General features: G+C 47.8%; 1 protein-coding gene across 1 annotated transcript in view; it reads right to left on the reverse strand.

Annotated features, from left to right (window-relative positions):
* The window catches only part of robo3 (roundabout, axon guidance receptor, homolog 3), a gene marked incomplete at both ends in the record, with an annotated part of 99,177 nt that overhangs the window by 1,691 nt on the left and 80,721 nt on the right, over positions 1–16,765 (reverse strand). Inside the window, 18 exons of the mRNA XM_080483348.1 lie at positions 20–193; positions 1,204–1,311; positions 1,429–1,583; positions 1,936–2,142; positions 2,232–2,385; positions 2,795–3,070; positions 4,021–4,160; positions 4,256–4,295; positions 4,715–4,963; positions 5,874–6,063; positions 6,247–6,371; positions 6,827–7,043; positions 7,960–8,081; positions 8,208–8,374; positions 10,376–10,544; positions 11,492–11,573; positions 15,083–15,288; positions 15,859–16,030. Coding sequence (XP_080339474.1) covers positions 20–193; positions 1,204–1,311; positions 1,429–1,583; positions 1,936–2,142; positions 2,232–2,385; positions 2,795–3,070; positions 4,021–4,160; positions 4,256–4,295; positions 4,715–4,963; positions 5,874–6,063; positions 6,247–6,371; positions 6,827–7,043; positions 7,960–8,081; positions 8,208–8,374; positions 10,376–10,544; positions 11,492–11,573; positions 15,083–15,288; positions 15,859–16,030 — 2,953 coding nt within the window. The remainder of the gene's footprint in view (positions 1–19; positions 194–1,203; positions 1,312–1,428; positions 1,584–1,935; positions 2,143–2,231; positions 2,386–2,794; positions 3,071–4,020; positions 4,161–4,255; positions 4,296–4,714; positions 4,964–5,873; positions 6,064–6,246; positions 6,372–6,826; positions 7,044–7,959; positions 8,082–8,207; positions 8,375–10,375; positions 10,545–11,491; positions 11,574–15,082; positions 15,289–15,858; positions 16,031–16,765) is intronic.

Consider the following 16,765-nt stretch of genomic DNA (forward strand, 5'->3'; position numbering starts at 1 on the left):
TAGTTTTCTTCTGACTCACCGTCTCCATGTCTCTGACCGGAGCCGCTCCTCTGGTGGCCGCTGTACTCGCTCCTCTCCAGAGACGACAGGCCGTTAGCCCCGCCCCCACCGCCGCCGCCACCACCACCACCTGCCTCCGGGGGCGCCTGCAGCCGCTCGTCCTCCGGGGGGGGCTCCGGAGGAGGCGGCAGGTCTGAAACAGACAAGGAGAATATCACAATCTCTCGCAGACAAGTGGATACGATTCCAATACATGGTCTGTAGAGGAATTAGTGTTTGTAGTTTAATAGAATAAAATTCCATCTTTTACAGACATTCAGGGAGAAATTTATCAAATACAGAGAATTCTGCATGTAAAGATGTAAAATCTGTGTGATTGAAGTTAATTATAATTATTTTCACATCTAAATATCATATAAACAAGTTTATTTATGAATTGAAACTGCAATTGTGATAATCTGAATATGTTAGAAACATTTGGAAATTCAAAAGGACAAGAAAGTAGAAAAGCATCAAGTTACTTTTATGTTTTTGTGAAGAATGAATATTTTACTGCTGCTTGTTCATCCAGCCACAAGTGTGCAGACAGGAAGTAAAGTGTGCAGACAGGAAGTAAAGTGTGAGCAGACAGGAAGTAAAGTGTGCAGACAGGAAGTAAAGTGTGCAGACAGGAAGTAAAGTGTGCGGACAGGAAGTAAAGTGTGAGCAGACAGGAAGTAAAGTGTGAGCAGACAGGAATTAAAGTGTGCAGACAGGAAGTAAAGTGAGCAGACAGGAAGTAAAGTGTACAGACAGGAAGTAAAGTGTGCAGACAGGAAGTAAAGTGTTCAGACAGGAAGTAAAGTGTGCGGACAGGAAGCAAAGTGTGCAGACAGGAAGTAAAGTGTTCGGACAGGAAGTAAAGTGTGCGGACAGGAAGTAAAGTGTGCAGACAGGAAGTAAAGTGTTCAGACAGGAAGTAAAGTGTGCGGACAGGAAGTAAAGTGTTCGGACAGGAAGTAAAGTGTGCGGACAGGAAGTAAAGTGTGCAGACAGGAAGTAAAGTGTGCAGACAGGAAGTAAAATGTGCAGACAGGAAGTAAAGTGAGCAGACAGGAAGTAAAGAGAGCAGATGAAAGTCTAGAATGTGGTTTCCTGTGACGTGAGACAACAGGAAGTGAGATTGTCAGTGCAGACGGTCGGACTTCCCTCCCTGCCACTCACCTTCTTGCATATCTCGTCTGTAAGCCGAAGTCTTGGACCCCTTCTTCTTCACTCTGGACTTTTGGTTTGGGGGGGTTGAGGAGTCTGTGGGGGGGGGTCGACCGTGTACTGCAGGAGAGAAGTGAGCATCCAGATCATCTGATTGACTGTGTGTGTGTGTGTGTGTGTGTGTGTGTGTGTGTGTGTGTGTGTGTGTGTGTGTGTGCTGCACGGTGCAGGCATTACCCGGTGTGGAGGCGCCGCTGTGGTCCTCTGGGGGGGCCGGACTCTGGCTCTGCAGCGTTCCAGCGTCAGACGATCCATGCAGGTTGGCGTTGCAGTGGGTGAGCGGTGAGCTCGGCGCCGGGGGAACCGACACCGGACCGCAGGGTAACCGTCTGCTGTGGGAAGGGGGGGGGGGGGGGGGGGGGGGGGGTGTAAGTGACCGCCATGGAGGATTGTACTGAACAACCAGACTCATTTTTCAGGGATTTAATGCCAATCATGAATAAATAAAAATAGACAGGAAATGTAAATGTCATATAAAACAGGATTTACTTTGTTTGAAGCGTTCTTACAATTCTTAGAATCTCTCCTATTCTCTACGATGTTATTATCTTTCAGATATTCAGAAGCTGCGATGGATTTCACTGAAAACAATTCGATCTGTTCTACGGTGGAACCACTGCAGGATGAACCCTGAAACAAGCACGGGAATCATTAATCCAGCGGACTGAAACGGCGTCCACGTACCGTGAGAGCGGCTGGTCCGTTGGGGGGAGGCGGGGGGGATTGTGGGAGCCGTCGTGGGGGGAGGGGCTGAGCGTGGCGGTGGACTGGTGGCTGTAGGAGGTGGCTGGAGATGAGGCGTTGTTCCTCTGAGGCGGCGGCGGTCCGTCCTCGCTGCCCTCCATCAGGTAGGTCCTCTCGGGGAGAGGGGGGCACCACTCGTCCTCCGAGCTGCCGGGAAAGAGCCCAGTGAGTTAGGGTTCACATGGGGGGGGGGGGGGGTCAGGTTGGGAAACAGGACTATAACGGTTCCATCTCACCCGGGGTCCAGGTCCAGGTCTCGGTAGTTCTGGTGCTGCTGGTCGGGGTCATTCTGGTCCAGCTCTGTGATGGGGGGCGGGGGGGGAAGAGCCTCCATCCAGGTCAGGGAGGGGGTCTTCACTGCCTTCCCCATCGCCTTCTGCCTGGGCTTACCTGCAGAGACAGAGGCCAGGTGAGACCAGGTGTAACAGAGTGAGAGGGTGAGACAGAAGGGGTGAGAGAGGGTGAGACCAGGTGTAACAGAGTGAGAGGGTGAGACCGAGTGAGAGGGTGAGACCAGGTGTAACAGAGTGAGAGGGTGAGACAGAAGGGGTGAGAGAGGGTGAGACCAGGTGTAACAGAGTGAGAGGGTAAGACAGAAGGGGTGAGAGAGGGTGAGACCAGGTGTAACAGAGTGAGAGGGTGAGACAGAGTGAGAGGGTGAGACCAGGTGTAACAGAGTGAGAGGGTGAGACAGAGTGAGAGGGTGAGACCAGGTGTAACAGAGTGAGAGGGTGAGACAGAAGGGGTGGCAGAGGGTGAGACCAAATGGAGAAATTCTGTTGAAGCAGCATCTCCTCACCACTGCAGCGGTCCGGCTGGGCGTACTGAGCCCCCGGGGGTCCGGCTTGGCTGATCCAGTGCCCGTCCTCCGCCTGCTGGCCGGTCGGGGGGGCGGCGGCCGGGGGGGCGGAGCTGAAGGGCATGATGGAGGCGGAGGCGTAGGGAGCGGTGGAGCCGTAGGAGAAGCCGTGAAGGTCGTCACTGGTGGCATCGATGGTGCTGTAGATCGGACCTTCAGTGGAGCCGCCAAGACTGAACTTCTCCGTCTGGGTCAGGTAGTTGGAGATACCAGCTTCTACAGGAGGGGGGGGGGGGGAAGGAGGAGGAGGAGGAGGAGGAGGAGGAAGAGGAAGAGGAGGGGGAGTTCACCAAGTTGTATAATGACATTTTTATTGTTTTCCTGTTTTCAGTTTCAGCTCAAATGAAAGATTTGGTTGTGAAATAGAAAACAGAATAATTATTGATCTGAAGCACTGAGACTCTGATCAATGATCAATAAACACATCATGCTGCCTCATTTTCTATCATTTATTGATCGATCCTGTCAGTGTTTCACATCCTAACGTAGAATCAGATCCTCAAACACTTCATCATAGTGGAACATATCACCTCATACATCACATAGTTTGTCTCATATTGTCTCACATTGTCTCACATTGTCTCATATTGTCTCATATTGTCTCACATTGTCTCATGTTGTCTCACATTGTCTCGTATTGTCTCGTATTGTCTCACATTGTCTCGTATTGTCTCGTATTGTCTCATGCTGTCTCATATTGTCTCATATTGTCTCATACAGTATCGTATCGTGTGATATTGTATCATGAAGTCAATCTTTGTATTTTGTTGTTACATCATGAAGGACTGAAGTGACGGAGAACACCATCCTATTAGATTATCCTGTGTTGAACGTATCATGTCATGTCAAATCATTTATCATCATATCATGATTTATTGTATCATGCAGTATCACATGCTGTGTATGTCGTTATACGATAAATCAATATATTATTTCAGGTTATCAGATCGTCCTGTGAGCAGCGTAATCAATCATCACTAATCATTTGACAGAGTGGTTTTATTTCATATTAGGATATATTTCTGCCTGGTGGAGGTCATCCTGGTGAATCACTACAAAACAGGAGGATTTAAAGATTTCATTTGTTCTGGAAGCTTCTAGAAGTTTCCCACCATCACCTGCCGTGTTTTCTCTGGAAGCTTCTGGCCATGTGGTGGCGCTCTTACCGTTGTAGTACCTCTCCGCTGTGTCGTGGTTGGAGGCGCAGCAGCTCGACGCCTCTTTGCCGCCGTGAACCAGGTTGGCAGGCGGCCAGGAGTCGGCCAGCCAGGGGAAGCTGCCCATGTTCCCCCCGAGGACGCCGGCCCTGGACCAGCCAATGATAGCGTGATGAGTGGAGGAGGAGAAGAAGAAGGAGAGGAAGAAGGAAGAGAAGAAGAGGAGACAGTGGAGGTGTGTTACCTTCCATTGAGGCCTGAAGCGTCTCCATGAGGAAAACCCACTGCAGACAGAGAGAGGAAGGTCAGGAGGAAGACTACGGTACTACTTTGTTTACATTCTGCATGTTATTGTACTTTTGTCAGTTTCTGCTGATTCAGCTTTTTCTTTTTAAGAAATATGAGCTCTTTTAAGCGATTTTAGCTGTTGTTCCATTTCTTAAAGCATTTTCACTGTTTTAGAAATGTTTTCCTTCCTCCAGCATGTCTATATGGACGAGTACAGAAGAGTATTAAGGCTATATATGCTCTTCTGTGCTTCAGCTGTTCTTCCTCTCTAACCTTTCACGCTGGTTTTCAGGTTCACAGCCTTTTGATGCCATTTGAGCTCAACGTTACTAGTTTTCAGGTCATTTTTAAGCAGATTTCATCCCTTCTGCTGCTTTTGGAAAACGGTGATTTCTGCCTCCTCGGTGCCGCTGACCTGCCGGCGTGTAGGCGAAGGCGGCGGTGTAGTGGCTCAGCTCCTTCCTCTTCTTGCGGCGGCAGTAGATCCAGACGCTGAAGCCCATCAGGATGACCCAACACGCTCCGCCGATGCCGGCGATGAAGGCCGGCTGCTTGACCACGTCGGTGATCTGCTCCGCCAGGCTCACGCTGCTCTGCTCGCCGTCGGCCTCGCCGCCGCCGCCGCCACCGCTGGCCGGCACCAAGGGCAGCTCGGCTGGTAGCTCTGAGGAGGGGGGAGGGGCGAGATGAAACGGCGATGGAGCAGCTGGTCATTACGGTTATTTCTGTTCAACACTTTTCTATCTTTGATTCCAGATAGAAACTCGAAGTTTCAGGTTTGAAAACACGTTTACACGACAACGAATACGAGTGTAAACCACAAAACTTTCAGGGGGGACTCCTTTTTGTTACAAAAATGACCAACAGCGCCCTCCCGTGGCCCGGCATACTAACGACAGCGTTGTCAGCGTGTCTGCTGCTGTGTAGGTTTCGTCACATGAAACATTACCTCAGTGGTGCCGTTGAAGCAGTGAGATTAATCATCTGGGACCACGAATGTCTGAGTCTGACTCTGAACCTTTCACTGAATTATACCTAAATATATATTTGATCTTGTTTTCATTTTATTTTTACACTTAACTCTTAGCTAAAAAGGGATTTTTTGGGGGGAAAAAAGCTCAACTAAAGAAATGACATAAAACAGCTTAAAAAAATCCTCTGAAATGACGAGAATTTCTAAATAGAAAATGGCTTAAAAAGGGGGGAGATACATACAAAACTGCCAAAAAGGTTAAAACAGATAACTGGTCAAAACTGTCAAAAAAAGCTGAAAAAAGGAGAAAAATCTGGTCCAAAAGAAGCTAAAATGAAAAGTTCAGAACTGCAACATGAGACAGTTTATGTTCATACATCGAAACTATAAATAAAACTTTAAGCTCATTTTAAAAGTTAAATATCTTTAAAATTAGATTTGGTGGTGAAGTGAAAAAAACGTTTTCTTTGGTCGTGCAGGTTGCAGGGCGCCGCCCTGGTGGATCGGAGGACAGGTGGGGACGTTTTCAGCTCTGAGGGACGTCAAGACGACAGGAAGTCCAGCGTGAGGCCGAGCCGCGGTGGACACGTGTCAGACTCACTGAGGAGGACGGGCGTTGGCGGGCTGCGAGCGCCCAATCCGGCGCCGGTCACCGCCGCCACCTCCACCTGGTACAGCACGCCGGGCAGCAGCCCCTTCAGCTGCGTGGACAGCGTGCTCCCGTCCACCGTCCGGTTGATGTAGTGACGAGTCTGGTTGTCCCCGCTGCCGCCAACGCCAACGCACCAGATCTGTCCGTCCACACAGAGCGCACAGCGTTCACAGGAAACCATGAATACGAGAAAAAGACGGAACAAACAGGTGAGGAGAGCTGCTTCAATACTTCAGTTGAACTGGTGTGTGTGTGTCAGTGTGTGTGTGTGTGTGTGTGTGTGTGTGTGTGTGTGTGTGTGTGTGTGTGTGTGTGTGTGTACCCTGTACTCCTGGATGACTCCGTTCTGCTTGTCGCTGGCTGGAGGCTCCCAGGAGACGCTGATGGTGGAGATGTTGCTCAGCTTCACTGTCGCCACGGTAACAGCCCTGGGGGGGGCACTGGGGACTGGGGGGGGGAGTATATTACACCATTTTACATTTTAAGATTATTAGAGTCACAGTCAGTAATAAATCGTAAACATAGTGATGGACGATTGATCTCACAGCAAAAGAAAACTGAACAAAAGCTCAAAGGCACAACACCATGAAACTCCAGGGACGTTGGAAGGATTCATCCTCTGGGGAGCAGGACTGTGGGAGGAGCTAAAGTATTCAAATACTTTTAAAAGTGTAGAGGGAACTGAACGTAAACAACTCATAGAAACTGGGATCCATCATGTGGGAACACTGCTAATGAGACAACCATGTCAGATGTCAAGCCGAGTGACGCCAAAAACACTAAAACGGCCAAAAGTCTGTTTCAGGCTTCCCGATGTCGGCCATCTTGGATTTCTCTGCCTGGCTGCCAAGTGCTGATCGATATAAACAATGCGAGCTGAGATTGACTCTGAGGCTGGTTACCTTCCTCTGGGATTTGAACCAGCAGCGTGCGGCTGTCCTTCCCCTGGAACTCGTCGAAGTAGGGCCGGATCTTGACCTCGTACTGGGAGCCCCTGAGCAGCCCGGTGAGGACGGTGCTGCGCTCCGACGGAGAGTTCAGGTCCTGCTGGAGCCAGGACCCCCCGCTGGGCCGGTAGGACAGCCGGTAGCCCTGAACGTACCGGGACTGGCGGTCCACCTGAGAACATCCAGGACAGAGGACATGAGGAGGCTGTGGACCGGACCAGACTGGACCGGACCGGACCTGCAGGAGAACACTGACGCTGTGTGGAAGCTGTGTGTATAACAGAGTGTAACATTGTGTAACAGTGTATAACATTGTGTAACATTGTGTAACAGTGTGTAACATTGTGTAACAGTGTATAACAGTGTGTAACAGTGTGTAACAGTGTGTAACAGTGTGTAACATTGTGTAACTGTGTATAACATTGTGTAACATTGTGTAACAGTGTGTAACATTGTGTATCTGTGTATAACATTGTGTAACATTGTGTAACTGTGTATAACATTGTGTAACATTGTGTAACTGTGTATAACATTGTGTAACAGTGTATAACAGTGTATAACAGTGTGTAACAGTGTGTAACATTGTGTAACAGTGTGTAACAGTGTGTAACAGTGTGTAGCAGTGTGTAACAGTGTGTAACATTGTGTAACAGTGTATAACAGTGTGTAACAGTGTGTAACAGTGTGTAACATTGTGTAACTGTGTATAACATTGTGTAACAGTGTATAACAGTGTATAACAGTGTGTAACAGTGTGTAACATTGTGTAACTGTGTATAACATTGTGTAACAGTGTATAACAGTGTATAACAGTGTGTAACAGTGTGTAACATTGTGTAACAGTGTGTAACAGTGTGTAACAGTGTGTAGCAGTGTGTAACAGTGTGTAACATTGTGTAACAGTGTATAACAGTGTGTAACAGTGTGTAACAGTGTGTAACATTGTGTAACTGTGTATAACATTGTGTAACATTGTGTAACTGTGTATAACATTGTGTAACATTGTGTAACTGTGTGTAACAGTGTATAACAGTGTATAACAGTGTGTAGCAGTGTGTAACAGTGTGTAGCAGTGTGTGGAGACTCACAGTCCAGGACACCCGGATGGAGGTCGGGCTCAGAGTCAGCGGGTCCTGAAGCTGCACTGCCACCTCACCCAGCTCCCTCTGGACCTGCCGGTGGTCCACACCCTGACCGGGGGGGCTCACGTCTGAGGAGCAACACAGAGTCAGGAGTCAGTACACACACACACACACACACACACACACACACACACACACACACACACACACACACACACACACACACACACACACACACACACACACACACACACCCTGCGTCCTGACGGGCTCGGAGATGGGGCTGGGGTCACTCAGGCCGTAGGCGTTGACGGCCCGGACGATGAACAGGTAGACGGTGTCGGGCAGCAGACCGCTGACGGTGTGCGTCTCCATCTTTACCGCGTCGGCCACCGTCTGCCACGTGCTGCCTGCTGATTGGCTGGTTGGACCAACAGGAGGAAACGGTCACGACCAGCTCCGTATCACATAGAAACATCAAACTCTCACTTCTGATCGTTGAATTTCTTGAAAACCGTCAGAAGACCAAAAAGAGTTTGACATGAAACACAAAGAAGTAAAAAGAGCAAAACATTTATGACAAATGGAATTTTTTTTTAAGTAATCTACAATTCTTTCTTTTTATTGCAGCGAACATAGTATCTTTTCTTTTTAATGTAAAATGATTATTTTCTATATATTTTACTGGCATAAAATTGAAAACCTGAAATAAAATACAATCTGCAATGTTCTTACTTTAATTTGATATTGAGATATGATTTAGACTTTTTAAGTTCCTACATGAAAATCTGTATTTACCAGATGTCATTTATTCATCTGGACCCAAAACATCTTACAGGTTTGGTGCAGAAATCTTTTCATTGAAAAAAAAAAAAGGATTTAAATGAAGTTAAAAAATAAATATAAATCTGAAATTATTTCATTTTCACTTCGTTTAGATCAATTTAATTTCTCTTCATGGAGCTGAAGCTGAATCATCAAAATGATCCAGAGACGTGAAACCACAATAAAGCTCCAGAACGTTTCATCAATACATTCAGAGATATTTGGGAGCTTTTCCCAGATTGAGATTCTCTTTCACACTGAATTTATTTCTTTCAGTGAGATGTTTCCACCTTTTGCTGTTTAGCTTTTTCTTTTTGTGACGATCCTTTGGGGGAGGAGCTTTTTATTTTGCTGCTCAGAGCTTCACTGCTGAGGCTGTGATGATGTGACGTTAACCCCGTTCGCTCTGCACTCATTACTCAGATACTCAAGTGTTGTACTATGTTGGTATTTTTTGGGGAACATTTTGATAATCCTAACCCTATTTTTAAATAAATGTGAAGACTTGCACCCACGTGCCACTAGGAGGAGCTCACGCACCAACTCGAATGAATGAATGAGAATGATGAACTGAATAATTCTGTACACACAGGCCAGAACACAGAGACTTTATGATTCACACACACACACACACACACACACACACACACACACACACACACACACACACACACACACACACACACACACACACACACACACACACACACACACACACACGCGCGCGCACGCACGCACGCACGCACGCACACACACACACACACACACACACACACACACACACACACACACACACACACACACACACACACACACACACACACACACACACACACACACACACACACACACACACACACACACACACACACACACACGAAGACAGAAAATGTGAATAAAAGGAACTGATGAATTCATAAATCTGTACACAGACAGAATACAGTGGAAAGAAAAGTGATGTCGTGAAACATGTTGATGTCATGTGATGTGACATGAGACACGATGTCACATCAGGTAAAATGGAATAAATCTTACTGAAATAAAAAGCAGTTTTAGTGTAGAAATGAGGCACAGATGTGTCAGCTGAATAATGTGTCGCTGCACTGCCAGCCGATCCCCAGGCCATGGTCCCGGCTGTTTCTGGCTCCCTCTAATATTTCTCATGTGGTAAACAATAGCAGATGTGAGCAAAGTTTCTGGTTCACACAAGTTTATTCTGGCCAGGAGGCCTCGTCCAAATGACACTATTTGCTTTCCTGATGAATAATGTGATGGAGCTTGTAAGCAACAGAAACGAGGCCATGTTCATGGCCTTGTGGAACTCCCCCTCGATATGCAGTCTGCTGAACGTTGGGCTGGTTTACACTCATTTTAAATCATTTTACACTTTAATCCCTTTACATAAACTGGGGCTGGTATTGGGCAGGATCTGTTCCACTCAATATTCCATGTCAACGAAAGAAAAAGCGCTTGATGGGTTGTGTTTGTTGATTGGTCAGTTTCTATACAGAAACCTTGTCGTCGATCCGACAGGAACTGACTGCAAACAGTGTGAGAACATTGTCTTGGTGAGGATCTCCCACTGGACCCGACCCACCTGAAGGCCTCGATGATGTAGGAGGTGACAGCGGCGCCGCCCTCGTGGGCGTTGGGTTGCCAGGTCAGAGACACGCTGTTCTTGGACACGTCGGTGACGATGGGCTTATGCGGCGGGCCGGGCAGCTGGAATGGCTCGGCGGTCTGGGTGACGGACGCCTCGGCGCTCTCTGTGGAGAGAAGAGGAGGAAGTGGAGTCGACTGATCACAGGTGTGCTGCTCCGAGCTGCAGCAGCGGGGGTGGAGGAGTGGGTGGAGGATCTTAGCGTGTTTGTTCTTCACTTATCGCCTCTTTGTCTCAAACACGTCGTGAATCAAACCACACAACCACCCACATCCATCTGTGCAGCTCATTGCTGCAGAACCAGGCAGAACCAAGCAGCACCAGTACCAACCAGTACCAACACCAACCAGCACCAACCAGTACCAACCAGTACCAGCCAGTACCAACCAGTACCAATTCCAACCAGCACCAACCAGTACCAACCAGTACCAACCAGTACCAACCAGTACCAACACCAACCAGCACCAGTACCAGCCAGTACCAGCCAGTACCAACCAGTACCAACACTAGTACCAACCAGCACCAGTACCAACCAACACCAACCAGCACTAGTACCAACCAGCACCAGTACCAACCAGCACCAACCAGTACCAACACCAACCAGCACCAGTACCAACCAGCACTAGTACCAACCAGTACCAACCAGTAGCAGTTTGGTGCCTTGCTCAGCGGTTCAGAGTGGTGGTAAAGGGGTTTGTCTGTTCTGGAATTGGAACCAGCAACCCTTCTATGTGAGGTGGCAGTGCCAACCACTGCACCACTGTACTGCTGGTAATTCAGAGGTATTAGAAAGTGGACCAGTCAGAAGGTGTGAAAGTTTTTAATTCATTTAGTGACTAATATTGTGGTTTGTATTTTAACGTTAGTAAATATATTTCAGTTAATCAAACAGTGGAGCTCAGAGCTCACCGGTGTTACTCAATGACCTAAAGACGTTTGCTCCTGGCCTCTGCTGAGGAGAGCGAGGAGATCTTTCCTCTCCGTGCCGTTTGCAGTCACTTCACTTCACTTCACTCAGATTCCAAGTCTTTAAATCACAGAGAGAGAATTTACCTTTGACGGTGAGAACGCCGCTCCAACTCGTCTCCCCGCTGGAGCTGGACGCCAGGCAGGTGTAAACCCCCGAGTCCGTCTCCTGGCAACACAGAGCCGGAATCGTTAGCGAGAGTGTGTGTGTGTGTGTGTGTGTGTGTGTGTGTGTGTGTGTGTGTGTGTGTGTGTGTGTGTGTGTGTGTGTGTGTGTGTGTGTGTGTGTGTGTGTGTGTGTGTGTGTGTGTGTGTGTGTGTGTTTTAGCAGTGATTGAGACTAAATGTCTCCAGCAGCAGAATGTTTGTGTTCAGAATGATGAGACGCAGCAACGAGACACATGAACCAGGTGACAGACGACACCTGACAGGGTCTGAAACAGGGCCTGACACAGGGATGGTCCTCCTCCGCCCCCGCAGCCCCAATGATTCACTGGCTCCGCCCCCGCAGCCCGATCACCTCCTTTACAAACCTCATGCATTATGCAGACGCCGTGCTGATGGTGACTAATGATCGCTCTGTGTGTGTGTGTGTGTGTGTGTGTGTGTGTGTGTGTGTGTGTGTGTGTGCCAGCCCATCAGTAACACTGCCGGAGGATCGTTCAGGACTAAGTGGTCTGTCAGAGCGAAACACTCGACAGGTGACTCTGCTTTCACATCCAGTCCCTCAGCGCTGCTCTTTCTCTGGGCTTGACCTTTAGGCGGAGGGAGGGAGGGGAGGAGGGGCGGAGGGGAGGAAGAGGGTCCCCAGATAGTAGCGTTTGATCGGAGGAAGGGGACTCGGTATGGGGGGGGGGGGGGGACACAGCCGGGGCACCTGACGATTAATCATGGCCGGCAGCTCGGGGCACCACCAGGAACAGACTGATGAAAAATGAATGAGAAGAGAAGAAGAGGCTGAGGGGGTGGAGGGGATGCGAGGGGCTGGGGGCATAGAGGGCGGAGGGCGGTGGGGGATGCATGGCGGAGACGAGCCCCCACAGTTTGAGAATGAGGGAGAATATTCAGCCATTTCATCACATGGTTGATATTTGCTTCGTCTGGAGGGTTGACACGCCCCCCACACACACACACACACACCCACACACACACACCTGTTAACTCCCCCCCCCCCCCCCGCCCGCCTTACAGGGGCAGGAGCCTCCAGCGCAGCATCACACAGACGGTTGATCATGATGTCAGATGCTGGTTTCGTGGCCGGTGTGGAGAGGGAATGTGATTAGCGTCTCTTAACACGTCAACATGTGAACTCGGCTTCCTGCTTTAACCTGATTACTTCCTGTAATCTGTTTATCCGTGTCGGCGCAGCGCGCCTCACACTCCCCACTTTCTTTGGCCTCTGCCTTTTCTACCTGGAAGAGCTGCCCCCCCCCCCCCATGGGCTGGTACCCCGGCTGCACAGGCCCATGTCCACCATTTAGCAGCACACACACACACACACACACACACACACACACACACACACGCGCCTGTCTTGGCAGCGAAGCGGGGCCGGCTGGCAGAGGTCCCGGGGTAATGGCGTCTCCCGGTTTCCAGGGCGGCAGGAACAAACGGACCATCTGTCCCGCTCCGGGGCCTCGTCACAGCCACTCCTACACATTATTTGGGGGTTAAACGTGTTTTAGGAATGCTGATTTCATCGCGTTGGGGGACGACGTTTTGGTGTTTAACGCTCGTCTGTGGCAGGAATCCCTCCGAGGGAAAAGTCCTCCGCATGGATCAGGATGTTGGTTCTGAAGTCGCGACGCGTTTCGGGTTCTTTCAGCTGTAGAATCAGGAAATAACTAAACATTGAGTCTATTTGTTTTACTTCAGACCATTAGACTCGAACTAATTATTATTAAGTTCCAATAAATCCTCTGTTTGCCAAATCAAAGCCGCTAAAAATAAACCAAATGGTCGACCTTATTAAAGAAGCATGTTTTTGTGTGAAATATACTTTGAAATCCTTCAAATCAATAAGGCTGTAAAAAATTACCATTCAGGTTGTAGTTTTGTGGACTAGTTGTTCGTGCACCGTCCCTCACCAGAGCCCTGCAACCTTCATCACCAAAAAAAAGCTTTTATTGTGAATTCTTTCCACCAAAACAAATTTACCTAAAAAACTCGTTTAACCCTTTAGAGGGTCTAAGGTCACTTCCTGCTGTTTGATCAGGACCAGAGTCTCTTCTGGGGAAGAACGTTTCTTCTGGGCGTCTCGAACTCTGAACCAGATCGAACGTCCATCTCGGTTCAAATGCAAACAATCTTTCCAGCAGGCGTGAGTGAGAGGACGTGATGTAGAGCGCAATGCATTCTGGGTAGTGAACAGACAAAGCTAACGCCGCGAATCAGAAGAAGCATATAGAGAACGCTGTTTTGTTAGAGAACTTCAACTTCCTTCACGGCGTCCGACTGGACCGTGAAGCCTGAGCTCCTCCGTGTCGGGGCTCCGAGCCGTCGGCTGCTTCGCTTCCTTTTCCCACATGACAGCGACTTCCTGCTCTTCTCGCCGTCATGCGCTGACGTATTGAGGGTTTAAATACGAGTCTCAGCGATCGTTAATCACTGAGAACCCACAATCAATTAATGTGCGGCCGACCTGGAGCCTCGCGGAGGCGGCGCTGCCCTCAGGTGCTGCGTCAGGCCCGGGAAGGAATTCTGGACAGAACCGCTTTCATCAGCACGGAGTGAGACTGCGCTACCGCCTGCTAATGACCTGACATGCTCATTAGCATTATTATTACTATTATTATGAAACACAATCCATTATTATTATTATTATTATTATTATTATTATTATTATTATTATTATTATTATTATTATTATTATTATTATTAAACAACCCATTATTATTATGAAACACAACCTATTATTATTATTATTATTATTATTATTATTAAACACAACCCTCTTCACTCCTGGTTACAAATCATTAATAAACTAAACTAAACTAAACTAAACTAAACTAAACCAGCTAACTAACTAATATAAACCCCAATAATAGCATTTAAAGCCCCACCAACCCAAACTCCCATGGTGCATTGCAGCACAACATTTCAGTCCATACAATCAGTGATGATGATGATGATGATGATGATGATGATGATGATGATGATGATGATGATGATGATGATGATGATGATGGTTAGAAACAAATAACTTCAGTTGATTGATAATATATACAAATAAATACATAACCATGAACTTATTTTACAGTATTCAAATATACCACCAGTACAGAGTTTTCCTGAGTTCTATGAAGCAAGGCAGGTTTCTATTTAAGAAAGATAGAGATTGTTTTCCTGTTAATTTTGTTACTTGCAATAAAAAAAAAAAGCAAAATGAGAATTAGTTTTCAACGTGTTCATATCACAAAACAATATGCATCTGCTTAAGTTCAGGTTCAAGTCAAATCGTTTCACACTAAGTTTTAAGTAGTGAGAACTAAGGAACTAAGTTCCTCACGCCAAGAAGGGTGAAGACCATCGGCCCTGCCAGTGAGGTTGTTTATGTTTCAGGGAGTCAGTGACCTGAAGCACTGGCGTCACGGTGGTCACGGCGGTCACGGCGGTCACGGCGGTCAGAATCAATCCTGACGTGTTTCCCGTCTGCCGGACGCTGAAGGTTTCTCATACCTGGACGTTGGTGATCTGGAAGGTGCCGTTCCCCATCAGGCTGACCCGCCCGTCGTTTCCCAGAATCCTCTGGCCGTCTTTCTCCCACTGGATGCTGGGGACGGGGTTTCCCAGGATGTGGCAGTGCAGCTGGGCGGTGGCGCCCGGTGCCAGCGTGTGATTGGCCGGTCCTTGACGGATGATGGGGGGGACCCGATCCGAAGGAGCTGGAGGGACAGGAAGCGGTCGGACGATGACAGAAGATTCTGGGTAGTTTAAATTGTGTCAGGGAGTCTTTCTTTAATGACTCGCTGTTTGCTTCAGGGTGAGCTAGCAACCCGCTAAACTGATCAAATCTTCCAAAACGTTTATGATTCGATCGACAGCGACAGATTTAGCATAAACAATTATGATTTTTTAAAGAAAAATTTTATTTTATTTTCTCAGTGGACTTTAAAAACACATTTTGTATTCATATATTTTGTCAAAGGTTTTGCTGGGATTGTCCTCAGAGTTAATAGAGATAAAAACATTCCCTAAATAAAAAGTAAATGAGGCTCAGTCATTCAACAAATCCAAGGTTTAACTCGAGTTTAAGCAAAAAGGCAACAGCAACTCCAGAAACCAACAAGCAATGTCAGAACGGAACGAGAGAAACGCCTAAAACAAATTCGATAAATCGATTTTTTGCCCAGTTCAGTATTTTAATGAGGTCTGAGTGTGTGTGTGTGTGTGTGTGTGTGTGTGTGTGTGTGTGTGTGTGTGTGTGTGTGTGTGTGTGTGTGTGTGTGTCTCACCACTCTCCACCTCCAGCAGAGCTTTGGTCAGGATGCTTCCCGCCACGCTGATGGCCTGACAGATGTAGTACCCGCTGTCGTCCACTTGGACGTCGGTGACGGTGAGCTCGCCGCTCAGCGACACGGAGAAGCGGCCGGACTGCGACGGCTCCTGGATCGGGAAGAGCAGGATCTGGAGGAGGGAGGGAGGGAGGGAGACACCGTGAACGCTGACTTCTGCTGCTCAGCAGGCCTCCAGAAAGATTCCCTCCAATCACAAGAGAGCAGCAGTTAGTGAAAGAATTACCGTAATTCTTGGACTATAAGTCTCATCCATCAAATAAAAAAAAAACCATGTATGAGAGCGTTAATATTCCATGTCCAGAGGTACAAACATCCTGACCCCGCCCCACAGTTCCAGAAGCTTCTATGAATTTGTTCCTCTTTTGTTTCCTCACTAACGGTAAGTTTACCTTCAGATCCACACGTTTTTCACTCTGGACTCTTTCTGCTTTATATTCTTTCTTCCAAGTCCTTCAGAGCTCCTCCTGTTCTCATGTTTCCCTTCACTGTGTTTCTGGTTCATCAAGTTTCTTTTTTCCACATTGGACCTTGGATTATAATTCAAAAACACTTCCATTGAAGTGTTTTCTGAGAGGCTGCTTTCAAAATACCAACAAGTCAAACTGAATGACGTCCAGAGGCCATCTGAAAGATCCTGCTGGATTAAATAAAAGAAACCAAGGATGAGTGTTTAAACTGTTTCATCTGATCTAATCCAGCTGTAATCTGAGAGCGACTCCCCCTACGCCTCGCAGGACTGAACTCTCTCGGCTTTACGTCACTGAACACAGCAGAAACACAACTCTCCTCTCAAATCTCTGCTTTTCGTTTGTGTTCGTCACTAAAAATAATCTCAATCCTGAGA

The sequence above is a fragment of the Lipophrys pholis genome (genome assembly GCF_963383615.2).
Source record: "Lipophrys pholis genome assembly, chromosome: 16".
Taxonomy (NCBI): Eukaryota; Metazoa; Chordata; class Actinopteri; order Blenniiformes; family Blenniidae; genus Lipophrys; species Lipophrys pholis.